The sequence below is a fragment of the Lithobates pipiens genome, unplaced genomic scaffold (genome assembly GCF_037356315.1).
Source record: "Lithobates pipiens isolate NorthernLeopardFrog02 unplaced genomic scaffold, aLitPip1_a1.2 Scaffold_8, whole genome shotgun sequence".
NCBI classification, from domain to species: domain Eukaryota; kingdom Metazoa; phylum Chordata; class Amphibia; order Anura; family Ranidae; genus Lithobates; species Lithobates pipiens.
In genome coordinates, this window is record NW_027507903.1 from 452546167 (window position 1) to 452560394 (window position 14228).

Genomic DNA, 14228 nt, shown 5'->3' on the forward strand with positions numbered 1-14228 from the left:
GCTTTCAGCGCTGATGCACTTTGAATGACAATTGCGCGGGCATACAACACTGTACCCAAATGAAATTTTTATCATTTTTTTCCCACAAATAGAGCTTTCTTTTGGTGGTATTTAGTTACAGCTCGGAGTTTTATTTTTTGCTAAACAAACAAAAAAAGATGCAAAAAAAAAATCATGTTTTAATAGTTTGTTATAAAATTTTGCAAACGGGTAATTTTTCTCCTTCATTGAAGTGCGCTGATTAGGCGGCACTGATAGGCTGCATTGGTGGGCACTGATGGGCTGCATTGGTGGGCACTGATGGGCTGCATTGGTGGGCACTGATAGGCTGCACTGGTGGGCACTGATAGGCATAGTTAAGGCGGCACTAATAGGCACAGATAAGGCGGCACCGATGGGCACAGATAAGGCGGCACTGATGGGCAAAGATGGGCACAGATAAGATGGCACGGATGGGTGGCACGGATAAGTGGCACGGATGGGTGGCACGGATGGGCACTGATAGGTACCACAGATAGATGGGACTGATGGGCACTGATAGGTGGCACTGATAGGTGGCTCTGATAGGTGGCACTGCTGGGCACTGATGGGCGGCACTGCTGGGCACTGATGGGCGGCACTGCTGGGCACTGATGGGCGGCACTGGGGTGCAGCACCTTTGAGGCAGATTTTGGGTGGCACTGTGGGTGGCACTGCTGGGTGGCACTGTGGGTGGCACTGTGGGCACTGCTGGGTGGCACTGTGGGCACTGCTGGGTGGCACTGTGGGCACTATGGGCACTGCTGGGTGGCACTGACAGGGGGGCACTTACTTTATTTCAGGATGGCACTGCGGGTGGCAGGTGGGCACTGGCAGGGGGCAGGTGTCCGCTTAAATTGCTGGCCGTGATCGGGACTGATGTCCCGAACACGGCCGCCGGCGATCGGCTTTTTTTTTTTCTCCTCGCGCTGTCAGCGCGAGGAGGAATACTAGCCGATTACCGGCTCCGTTTTATCACATGATCAGCTGTCATTGGCTGACAGCTGATCACGTGATAAGGGGTCGGGATCGACCCCTTACACGGATCGGTGATCAGGCGAGTCTCACGGACTCGCCGATCACAGAGCGCGCCGCGCGCGCCCCTCAGGGGGCGCGCAGGCCGCTCGTATCCGGGATGACGTCAATAGACGTAGTCCCGGAAATGTGGGTCCGCGCTATTGCCGTCATTTTGCAATAGCGCGGTACCCAAGTGGTTAACGTAGTCCCGTCGTAACGAAATAACGTCATCACGTTCTGAACGATCGGATTTACCGACAACTTTGTCCGACCGTGTGTATGCAACAGTTTCAGACAAAATCCGTCTGACAAAATCCGTCTGACAAAATCCGACAGATTTGGTTGTCGGAATGTCCGACCGTGTGTACAAGGGCTAACAGTTGTTCCTTCTCACCAAGCTTCTTGCTGATGGTTTGTAGCCCATTCCAGCCTTGTTCAGGTCTAAAATCTTGTCCCTGATGTCCTTTGATAGCTCTTTGGTCTTGCCCATGATCATGAGGTTTGAAAGCAAGAAAGAGATTCTGTGGACAGGTGTCTTTTATACACATAATGAGTTTTCGTTAGGAGCACCTTCCTAAATTGACAGTACTAATCTGTGTACCACATGAGCACATACTGTAGCCAGTTTGTCAGAGCCAGAATTATTGTTAGTTGGTAGGGGATCAAATACTTATTTTACTCACTGAACCCCCAACTCTGTCATTCATAATAATAATGATAAAAATTCTAGACTGTTCATTTCTTTCTAAGTGGGCAAACTTACAAAATCAGGGGATCAAATAATTATTTTCCTCACTGTATGCTATTTGGGATGGTAAGGCCAGCTTGTAGCATTTGAAATAGTTTTTTTTTTCTTCAATAAATATTTATGGGAACAACTGATATAAAAGTGGGACAATATGGCATATTGTATGTAGGAGGGAAGATTATTTGGGCAAGTTTAATTTTACAGGACAACAGATGACTTTTCAAGTCTGGAAACCTTTTTGGATAATAATCGATCCCCTACTAGGCATAATACCCTCTAGTGTGGGTAATAGAATACACAGTGGCTGGAGGTATATAAACCACTCCTACTGCGATATAGGCTCTCTATATGTGGCAGAATCAGTAAACTTAGGGATGGGATTTATGTATATTTGAAAGTAGATAGAATATTAGACAGGCTGGCATTGCAACCTGAGCGTAAATATGAAAGGATTTTAATGTAAATGTAAAAGAACACACACAAGTCAAATATGTTTTGCTGATGGTTTAATGAAGCTCAAGATTAAAAGATCTCTGATAGGGTTCATATTTAGCAAGTAATGCACGATACGCTATTTACACCAGACATATTTTATTCTTATACCCCAAGTGCAGAGGAAAGTTTATGAAAAATTACAATTTTGAATATGTAAATGCTTTCCAAACAAAATTATTTATTTAGTAACTGCATTATCTGTAACCAAAGAAAACTATTTTCTGTGCCTTTTCTTAGGTCCTCCATGAGAATTATTTTCTGTATATTTATGCTCCAGACAAAGAGAGTCGGCAACGGTGGGTGCTAGCTTTAAAAGAAGGTAAGAAACAGATTTAACTTATAGTGATAAAACGCTGGCATAATCACATTAACAAATATAGCACATAAGTTAAAATTTATCACCAGTATATACAGTATTTCGCAGAGATGCTTATCATGCTTATATTATTTTAGTATGGAAGTAATTAGGTTGAAAGTAATTTTCTCTAACACTGAACCCAAGCCTAAACATCAACCTTACCCTCTAAACCTTAAAGTGATTGTAAAGTCTTTTTTTTTTAAATAACAAACATGTCATACTTACATGCTCTGTACAATGTGTTTGCACAGAGTGGACCTGAACCCTCTCATCTGGGGTCCCCTGCCAGTGCCCTCAGTTTCTTATTCTTCCACTGCTTCCTATGGAGTACCACCCTTGGGCCCGCTCCCAAGCCACGCTGCCTGCATCCATAGACACAGACAGTATAACTCAGCCCCACCCCCACTCCCTTGTCACAATATATACCTGACAGCAGCAGGAGCGATTTCCTCAGCAAAGCCTGTGAGAGCCACTACATACAGGCACAGCGCTGGATCAAGTGAGGACTCAGGCAAGTAAAAGGGGAGGAGGGGTGAAATTGTTATCTAAATATTTTTTATCTTCATGCAGGGAATGCATGAAGGTAAAACAGGTTTAGGCTATATAAGCACTTTAACCACTTGCCACCCACCCACAGCAGTTTTACTGTTAACGGGCAGCAAAGCCAGGCCAGACGACATACTGTTGCCTGACACATGCGCACTGGCACACCCCCGGGAGGGCACAGCTGCGCAATCCCATGACAACTGTGTCTGGTGGATACAGTGGATTATGGTGCTCGGTGCCAGCTGCTGGAGTATCATGTAGTCGCTATCATTAGTCATAGTGATCACCTGAGTACAATATAAACAAACAGACATGAATCATTTCCATTCATAATGGAAAAATTTGTTTTTTTTTTATGTTTTTGTATTTTTTCATTTTTATAGCAAAAATATAAACCCAATTGTGATTAACCACCTCAAAACTGGCCACTAACACCCCCTTCCTGCCCAAGCCATTTTTCAACTTTCAGCACTGTCACACTTTGAATGACAATTGCACGGTCATGCTACACTGTACCCATGTGACTTTTTTTATCAATTTATTCACATAAAGAGCATTCTTTTGGTGGTATTTAATCAATCCTGGGTTTTTATATTTTTTCCTAAAAAAAAAAAAAGACCAAAAAGCACAGGAGCACAGCAGAGGAGAGTGCTGTCTATCGAAGAAGCCAGAAATAAGTTACATATAAATCCCTAGGCCAGGGGCCTCCACACTGCAGCCCGTGAGCCAAATCTGAGCCACTGGAAGATTTTATTATGCCCTCTGATTATTATTATTATTATTCAGGATTTATATAGCGCCAACAGTTTGCGCAGCACTTTACAATATGAGGGCAGACAGTACACTTACAATACAAATCAATACAGGAGGGATCAGAGGGCCCTGCTCGTTAGAGCTTACAATCTAGAAGGGAGGGTCAAGTTGAATAGTGATGGCCGAACGGTTCGCCCGGCGGTCGTTTCGCGGCGAATTTCCGACATTCGCGGTCCGCACGTTCGAACGCCTTTTTCCGTCGTTCGCCGCGGCGGACTTACGTGTTTAATGTATACAAGAACTTTAACCTTTGGTGACACGTTTATCATGTGATACAGGACAGCCAATTGAGACATGACAGCACATGGACACTTGTACATTCCCCCTAACCTATAAATACACCCGATCCGGTGGCCATTTTACATTCTTTCTTCTGTTAAGATAGGGACAGGTTCCTGTGTGGAGTAGGGAGAGATAAACCACTAGCTATTTGGTACACAAAAGTTCTTTTCAGGACTGGTATAGGTGTTAGGTGTTGATAGGTTTGCTGTGCTGCTGATTCTTGCAGCAGCCTGAGTGTCTTTTGTTAGTTTAGAGAAAGGGAAAGGACGGTGTATGCTACAGGGACAGCCAGATTAGTCTTTCATCATCATCATCATCATCATCATCATTAGCTGTTACTATCAAGGTCCACAAAAGAGCTGTTCCAGTAACCACTAATCGTTCTCTTTTTTTGCCAATTTGTATAGGGACAGGAAGGAAGCAGTGTTGTCAGGCAGTGAGGGTAATTTTAAAGACTTGCTGTTATTATTAGTTCCACAAAGGTTCTTTTCAGGACTGGTATCAGTGGTACAGTAATAGGCTTGTACATGTATAATATTCTTTCTTCCAAATATAGAAAGGATATTATACTTGACTGCTGCCCTTCTGCTGCAGTCTGCTAAACATTCACAACTCACTTGTTCCACAAAAGTTCTTATAAGGACTGGTAACTTGGTATAGGGTGCTACGGTACATAGGCTTGAGTGCGGTACAGTCTGCTGTTCTGTAAGGACCGCTATCGGTCCACAATAGATAGGGTTGACGTGCACCACTGCTGACCGCTGCCCTATACTGCAGCAGTCCTTCAGCGGTATAGGGACTGACGTACAGTCTGCTAATCACTAACACACAACCTGCTTGTTCCACAAAAGTTCTTATAAGGACTGGTAACTTGGTATAGGGTGCTACGGTACATAGGCTTGAGTGCGGTACAGTCTGCTGTTCTGTAAGGACCGCTATCGGTCCACAATAGATAGGGTTGACGTGCACCACTGCTGACCGCTGCCCTATACTGCAGCAGTCCTTCAGCGGTATAGGGACTGACGTACAGTCTGCTAAACACTAATACACAACCTGCTTGGTCCACAAAAGTTCTTATAAGGACTGGTAACTTGGTATAGGGTGCTACGGTACATAGGCTTGAGTGCGGTACAGTCTGCTGTTCTGTAAGGACCGCTATCGGTCCACAATAGATAGGGTTGACGTGCACCACTGCTGACCGCTGCCCTATACTGCAGCAGTCCTTCAGCGGTATAGGGACTGACGTACAGTCTGCTAAACACTAATACACAACCTGCTTGGTCCACAAAAGTTCTTATAAGGACTGGTAACTTGGTATAGGGTGCTACGGTACATAGGCTTGAGTGCGGTACAGTCTGCTGTTCTGTAAGGACCGCTATCGGTCCACAATAGATAGGGTTGACGTGCACCACTGCTGACCGCTCACCTATACTGCAGCAGTCCTTCAGCGGTATAGGGACTGACGTACAGTCTGCTAATCACTAACACACAACCTGCTTGTTCCACAAAAGTTCTTATAAGGACTGGTAACTTGGTATAGGGTGCTACGGTACATAGGCTTGAGTGCGGTACAGTCTGCTGTTCTGTAAGGACCGCTATCGGTCCACAATAGATAGGGTTGACGTGCACCACTGCTGACCGCTGCCCTATACTGCAGCAGTCCTTCAGCGGTATAGGGACTGACGTACAGTCTGCTAAACACTAACACACAACCTGCTTGGTCCACAAAAGTTCTTATAAGGACTGGTAACTTGGTATAGGGTGCTACGGTACATAGGCTTGAGTGCGGTACAGTCTGCTGTTCTGTAAGGACCGCTATCGGTCCACAATAGATAGGGTTGACGTGCACCACTGCTGACCGCTGCCCTATACTGCAGCAGTCCTTCAGCGGTATAGGGACTGACGTACAGTCTGCTAAACACTAATACACAACCTGCTTGGTCCACAAAAGTTCTTATAAGGACTGGTAACTTGGTATAGGGTGCTACGGTACATAGGCTTGAGTGCGGTACAGTCTGCTGTTCTGTAAGGACCGCTATCGGTCCACAATAGATAGGGTTGACGTGCACCACTGCTGACCGCTCACCTATACTGCAGCAGTCCTTCAGCGGTATAGGGACTGACGTACAGTCTGCTAATCACTAACACACAACCTGCTTGTTCCACAAAAGTTCTTATAAGGACTGGTAACTTGGTATAGGGTGCTACGGTACATAGGCTTGAGTGCGGTACAGTCTGCTGTTCTGTAAGGACCGCTATCGGTCCACAATAGATAGGGTTGACGTGCACCACTGCTGACCGCTGCCCTATACTGCAGCAGTCCTTCAGCGGTATAGGGACTGACGTACAGTCTGCTAAACACTAATACACAACCTGCTTGGTCCACAAAAGTTCTTATAAGGACTGGTAACTTGGTATAGGGTGCTACGGTACATAGGCTTGAGTGCGGTACAGTCTGCTGTTCTGTAAGGACCGCTATCGGTCCACAATAGATAGGGTTGACGTGCACCACTGCTGACCGCTCACCTATACTGCAGCAGTCCTTCAGCGGTATAGGGACTGACGTACAGTCTGCTAATCACTAACACACAACCTGCTTGTTCCACAAAAGTTCTTATAAGGACTGGTAACTTGGTATAGGGTGCTACGGTACATAGGCTTGAGTGCGGTACAGTCTGCTGTTCTGTAAGGACCGCTATCGGTCCACAATAGATAGGGTTGACGTGCACCACTGCTGACCGCTGCCCTATACTGCAGCAGTCCTTCAGCGGTATAGGGACTGACGTACAGTCTGCTAAACACTAATACACAACCTGCTTGGTCCACAAAAGTTCTTATAAGGACTGGTAACTTGGTATAGGGTGCTACGGTACATAGGCTTGAGTGCGGTACAGTCTGCTGTTCTGTAAGGACCGCTATCGGTCCACAATAGATAGGGTTGACGTGCACCACTGCTGACCGCTGCCCTATACTGCAGCAGTCCTTCAGCGGTATAGGGACTGACGTACAGTCTGCTAAACACTAATACACAACCTGCTTGGTCCACAAAAGTTCTTATAAGGACTGGTAACTTGGTATAGGGTGCTACGGTACATAGGCTTGAGTGCGGTACAGTCTGCTGTTCTGTAAGGACCGCTATCGGTCCACAATAGATAGGGTTGACGTGCACCACTGCTGACCGCTCACCTATACTGCAGCAGTCCTTCAGCGGTATAGGGACTGACGTACAGTCTGCTAATCACTAACACACAACCTGCTTGTTCCACAAAAGTTCTTATAAGGACTGGTAACTTGGTATAGGGTGCTACGGTACATAGGCTTGAGTGCGGTACAGTCTGCTGTTCTGTAAGGACCGCTATCGGTCCACAATAGATAGGGTTGACGTGCACCACTGCTGACCGCTGCCCTATACTGCAGCAGTCCTTCAGCGGTATAGGGACTGACGTACAGTCTGCTAAACACTAATACACAACCTGCTTGGTCCACAAAAGTTCTTATAAGGACTGGTAACTTGGTATAGGGTGCTACGGTACATAGGCTTGAGTGCGGTACAGTCTGCTGTTCTGTAAGGACCGCTATCGGTCCACAATAGATAGGGTTGACGTGCACCACTGCTGACCGCTGCCCTATACTGCAGCAGTCCTTCAGCGGTATAGGGACTGACGTACAGTCTGCTAAACACTAATACACAACCTGCTTGGTCCACAAAAGTTCTTATAAGGACTGGTAACTTGGTATAGGGTGCTACGGTACATAGGCTTGAGTGCGGTACAGTCTGCTGTTCTGTAAGGACCGCTATCGGTCCACAATAGATAGGGTTGACGTGCACCACTGCTGACCGCTCACCTATACTGCAGCAGTCCTTCAGCGGTATAGGGACTGACGTACAGTCTGCTAATCACTAACACACAACCTGCTTGTTCCACAAAAGTTCTTATAAGGACTGGTAACTTGGTATAGGGTGCTACGGTACATAGGCTTGAGTGCGGTACAGTCTGCTGTTCTGTAAGGACCGCTATCGGTCCACAATAGATAGGGTTGACGTGCACCACTGCTGACCGCTGCCCTATACTGCAGCAGTCCTTCAGCGGTATAGGGACTGACGTACAGTCTGCTAAACACTAATACACAACCTGCTTGGTCCACAAAAGTTCTTATAAGGACTGGTAACTTGGTATAGGGTGCTACGGTACATAGGCTTGAGTGCGGTACAGTCTGCTGTTCTGTAAGGACCGCTATCGGTCCACAATAGATAGGGTTGACGTGCACCACTGCTGACCGCTGCCCTATACTGCAGCAGTCCTTCAGCGGTATAGGGACTGACGTACAGTCTGCTAAACACTAATACACAACCTGCTTGGTCCACAAAAGTTCTTATAAGGACTGGTAACTTGGTATAGGGTGCTACGGTACATAGGCTTGAGTGCGGTACAGTCTGCTGTTCTGTAAGGACCGCTATCGGTCCACAATAGATAGGGTTGACGTGCACCACTGCTGACCGCTCACCTATACTGCAGCAGTCCTTCAGCGGTATAGGGACTGACGTACAGTCTGCTAATCACTAACACACAACCTGCTTGTTCCACAAAAGTTCTTATAAGGACTGGTAACTTGGTATAGGGTGCTACGGTACATAGGCTTGAGTGCGGTACAGTCTGCTGTTCTGTAAGGACCGCTATCGGTCCACAATAGATAGGGTTGACGTGCACCACTGCTGACCGCTGCCCTATACTGCAGCAGTCCTTCAGCGGTATAGGGACTGACGTACAGTCTGCTAAACACTAATACACAACCTGCTTGGTCCACAAAAGTTCTTATAAGGACTGGTAACTTGGTATAGGGTGCTACGGTACATAGGCTTGAGTGCGGTACAGTCTGCTGTTCTGTAAGGACCGCTATCGGTCCACAATAGATAGGGTTGACGTGCACCACTGCTGACCGCTGCCCTATACTGCAGCAGTCCTTCAGCGGTATAGGGACTGACGTACAGTCTGCTAAACACTAATACACAACCTGCTTGGTCCACAAAAGTTCTTATAAGGACTGGTAACTTGGTATAGGGTGCTACGGTACATAGGCTTGAGTGCGGTACAGTCTGCTGTTCTGTAAGGACCGCTATAGGTCCACAATAGATAGGGTTGACGTGCACCACTGCTGACCGCTCACCTATACTGCAGCAGTCCTTCAGCGGTATAGGGACTAAGAGTTTTGTCACAGGGTCATTTAAAAAATGACATGCAGAGGAAGAGGCAGGCCCTTCCGCAGGGGTGGTAGGGGTAGGGCAGGAGCAACAGGCTTGAGCCAAAGTGGGAAGTTGCAGAAGGTGCGTTCAATTACTTTAAAGGATGCACCAGACTTGGTTGAGTGGCTCGCTCAGCCTTACTCTTCTGCACCCTCCTCATCCTCTCGATCTGCACCCTCTTCTTCACTCTCTGCTATGTGCACCCCCAAAGACACTACCACCAACAACACGACCACCACCACCACCACCACATACCTTCCGCTTGAGTCACTGGAATTATTTTCCGATCCATATCAAGAGGACATTTCTGATGCGCAGCCACTCTTGGTATTGGATCAGGAAGAGGAGGTAGCAACAAGCGCTACTCAGCAGTCTGACGCCAGTACCCAGATCAGCCCAAGGAGGAGGTTGGTCCCCGGTGTTGCTGCCTACTCTACTTATAGCGGTGGGGAAGGTGACGTTGATGATGACGTGTCTAGTGATGTCACGTGGGTGCCCACAAGAGAGGAAGAGGAGGGGAGTTCAGAGGGAGATATGGACCAGCAGATAGGGAGGAGAAGCAGCAATGACTTACATTGCACAGCAGGGACAAAGCAGACTGCAAATGTATCAGGAGCGAGTCATCGACCATGTACGGTCACATCTGGCGCTCCCAGGACACCGGCACATGGCTCCGCAGTGTGGGCTTTTTTTAACGTGTCCGCTGCTGACAATAGCGTTGCCATCTGCAATCTTTGCAGTCAACGCGTTAGTCGCGGTAAGCCCAATACTCACCTAGGGACGACCGCCTTAAGAAGGCACATGAGCAGCCATCACCGAGCCCAGTGGGAGCAACGGAACACACAAAGCCACACTGCAGGCTCTCACCGTCCAGCCTCGTCTTCTACTTCTCCTTCTCCTCTCTCCTCACAATTGTCCTCCACTCCACCTTCCATCACGCCAAGCTCACATTTTTCTGCAAAAAGGCAGGCTTCCGTGGGCCTAATGTTTGAGCGTAAAAAAATGATGACGCCGGATAACCCTCTTGCCCAACGGTTGGCGGCTGGCTTGTCAGAACTCATAGCCCGCCAACTACTGCCATATAAACTGGTGGACTCGGAGGCCTTTCGCAAATTTGTGGCCATTGGAACACCACAATGGAAGGTCCCAGGAAGGAAGTATTTCTCAGAGAAGGGCATCCCAGAGCTATATGGCCATGTTCAGCGGCAAGTGAATGTATCTCTGGCACACAGTGTCGGTGCCAAGATACATCTGACCACAGACACGTGGTCTAGCAAACACGGGCAGGGAAGGTATATCAGTTTTACTGCCCACTGGGTGAACCTTCTGACGGCCGTCAAGCATGTAACCCGTGGCACCCGTGTAGATTTGGTTTTACCGCCACGGATTGCATGCAGGCCTGACTCTTCTTCTCCTCCTCCTACTCCATCCTCCTCCCTCTCCTCCTCAGCTGCCTCCTCCTTTTCCGCTGCTAGCGTCTCTTCCACTGCACCGCCCAAGCTCCCCAGAACCTATTCCACATGCCAGGTGAGACGTTGCCATGCCGTGCTGCGTCTGTTGTGCCTGGAAGCAAAGAGCCACACTGGCCCGGCACTCCTTTCAGCTTTGCGTTCACAGGCAGATGAGTGGCTAACACCGCTCAATTTGACAGTTGGTAAAGTGGTGTGTGACAACGGTGCCAATCTGCTTAGCGCATTGAAACAGGGCAAAATCACGCACGTGCCGTGCATGGCACACGTCTTAAACTTGGTCGTGCAGCGATTCCTTGTCAAATACCCTGGGGTCCAGGACATCTTGCGGCAGGCAAGGAAAATCTCGGCCCATTTCAGAAGATCTTACACGGCCATGGCTCGCCTTGCTGACATTCAGCGGCGACACCATCTGCCGGTCAGACGTCTTATTTGCGATTGCCCGACGCGATGGAACTCAACCTTCTATATGCTTGATAGGCTGCTCCAGCAGAAACGTGCAGTTAACGTCTACCTGTATGAACTCTGCGAAAGAAACGGTTCTGGGGAGCTGGGTTTTTTTTCACCGCGCCAGTGGCTGCTCATGCGCGACACATGCAGACTTCTGCGGCCATTTGAGGAGATCACCAAACTGGTCAGTCGCAGCCATGGCGCCATCAGTGACATGGTACCTTATGCCTTCTTTCTGGAGCGTGCATTGCGTCGTGTCATTGATCAGGCTGTGGAGGAGCAGGAGCGGGAAGATGAGGAAGTCGCAATGCTGGATGAATTCCCAGGGGGGGCTACTCTATCTGAGACAAGTCAACAACAGGAGTCTGATGAGGAGTCAGAGGAGGATGGTGCCGGGGCGGATGAGCAGGAGCAAGAAGAGCATGCTTTAAACCTTTCTGGGATCCCTGTTGTGCGAGGATGGGGAGAGGAGAATGAAGAGGACGACATTATCCTGGATGATGAGCAGGAGCCAGGCCACCACACCGCTTCCACTTTAGTGCAAATGGGGGCCTTCATGCTCCAGTGTTTTAATAGGGACCCCCGTATAAAAAGCATGAGGGTCAAGGACCAGTACTGGGTGGCAACGTACTTAGACCCCCGGTACAAACACAAAATGGCGGAAATGTTACCGCCGTCGCAGAGGGCTGTCAGAATGCAGCACTTCCAGGCCTTGCTTCGAGAAATGCTGCATTCTGCTTTTGCGTGCGCTGGCAGAGGAGCAATTCCCACTCCCAGAGAAGGATTTGCGGGTACCAATCCAACAGCGCCTGCAAGAAGAGGCCGGTTTGAAGATGTGTTGGTGACTTCGGATATGAGGTCATTCTTTCAGCCGACCCATCGACAGGTGTCATCCGGATCCAGCATCAGGGAACGCCTAGACCGTCAGGTGTCCGACTACATTGGGTTAACGGCCGATGTGGACGCTCTGAGGAGTGATGAACCCCTAGACTACTGGGTGGGCAGGCTTGACCTCTGGCCAGAGCTTGCCCAATTTGCAATCGAACTGTTGGCTTGCCCCTCATCCAGTGTCCTGTCCGAAAGGACGTTCAGCGCAGCAGGGGGGATTGTGACCGATAAGCGTACTCGCCTAGCTCACCACAGTGTTAACTACCTCACATTTCTAAAAATGAATGAGGCATGGATCTCGGAGGAATTCAACACATGTGATCAGTAGACCATGTATATGTCTATAAACAATTTTTGGAATCAAGCACACAGACCTTCTTAATTCATTTGGCTCACTTCCCTGACCCAAAAAAGCACACCGTACTATATGCCCCTACCCTCCTCTTTGAAGAGGTTGAGCGGTGTCATATTTCTACTGGGGCTGCTTATTATGAGGGGTTCCCACCATCCCTGTGCTGTGCTGACTTCCTCCTGGGTGTTCTTATTATGAGGGGCTCCCACCATCCCTGTGCTGTGCTGACTTCCTCCTGGGGGTTCTTATTATGAGGGGATCACACCATCCCTGTGCTGTGCTGACTTCCTCCTGGGGCTGCTTACGGTGCTGCTGTCAGCGCTGTATGTCACGGAGCTGCTGTCAGCGCTGTATGTCACGGAGCTGCTGTCAGCGCTGTATGTCACGGAGCTGCTGTCAGCGCTGTATGTCACGGAGCTGCTGTCAGCGCTGTATGTCACGGAGCTGCTGTCAGCGCTGTATGTCACGGAGCTGCTGTCAGCGCTGTATGTCACGGAGCTGCTGTCAGCGCTGTATGTCACGGAGCTGCTGTCAGCGCTGTATGTCACGGAGCTGCTGTCAGCGCTGTATGTCACGGAGCTGCTGTCAGCGCTGTATGTCACGGTGCTGCTGTCAGCGCTGTATGTCACGGAGCTGCTGTCAGCGCTGTATGTCACGGAGCTGCTGTCAGTGCTGTATGTCACGGAGCTGCTGTCAGCGCTGTATGTCACGGAGCTGCTGTCAGCGCTGTATGTCACGGAGCTGCTGTCAGCGCTGTATGTCACGGTGCTGCTGTCAGCGCTGTATGTCACGGAGCTGCTGTCAGCGCTGTATGTCACGGAGCTGCTGTCAGCGCTGTATGTCACGGAGCTGCTGTCAGCGCTGTATGTCACGGAGCTGCTGTCAGCGCTGTATGTCACGGAGCTGCTGTCAGCGCTGTATGTCACGGTGCTGATGTCAGTGCTCTGTATTACGGTGCTGCTGTCAGTGCTCTGTATCTCCTGCACCCTCTTGTTTGCCTACCCTGGTCCCTGACCTTCCCTCTCCTCCATTGCCTTCATTAGCTCCATAGTCCTGAATTGTCAGAACAATTTCCCAAATAAAAAAAAAATGCTTGTAGTTATCGATCCCAAATTCACCTCATACATGTATTATGCTATTGTCCAGGTGGTGGGACTACGTGCTACCCCCTAATAATTACCCCGTGGCCGCAAATTCGACCTAAAGGTTTGCGAAATTCGCCTCCCATTGAAGTCAATGGAGCCCGCGGCGAACGGTCGTTTTCGCGAACGTTTGTGTCCGTTCGCGTTTCGCGTTCGCGAAACGTCCCGTCGGAAGTTCGTCCATCACTAAAGTTGAAACAAAAGGTAATAACTGTGGGGTAATTCACTGTTTCCATGAATAGTGCCAGGCAAATAACTCTGATGCAAGAGGGGGCTCTGATGGGGACTCAGATGGAAGTGAGGACTCTCATGTAAGGAAGGATGCCAATGTAATGGAAACTGTGATGAGACTCTGATGTAAGGGGATTTTAACGGGGACTTTGACTCAGAGAAAAGGGGGACTCTGAT

At 48.8% G+C, this 14228-nt stretch overlaps 1 protein-coding gene across 1 annotated transcript in view; it reads left to right on the forward strand.

Moving 5' to 3' along the window:
* Nucleotides 1-14228, forward strand: part of ITK (IL2 inducible T cell kinase) — a 112746-nt gene that overhangs the window by 20810 nt on the left and 77708 nt on the right. The window contains exon 3 of the mRNA XM_077468402.1: nucleotides 2516-2597. Coding sequence (XP_077324528.1) covers nucleotides 2516-2597 — 82 coding nt within the window. The remainder of the gene's footprint in view (nucleotides 1-2515; nucleotides 2598-14228) is intronic.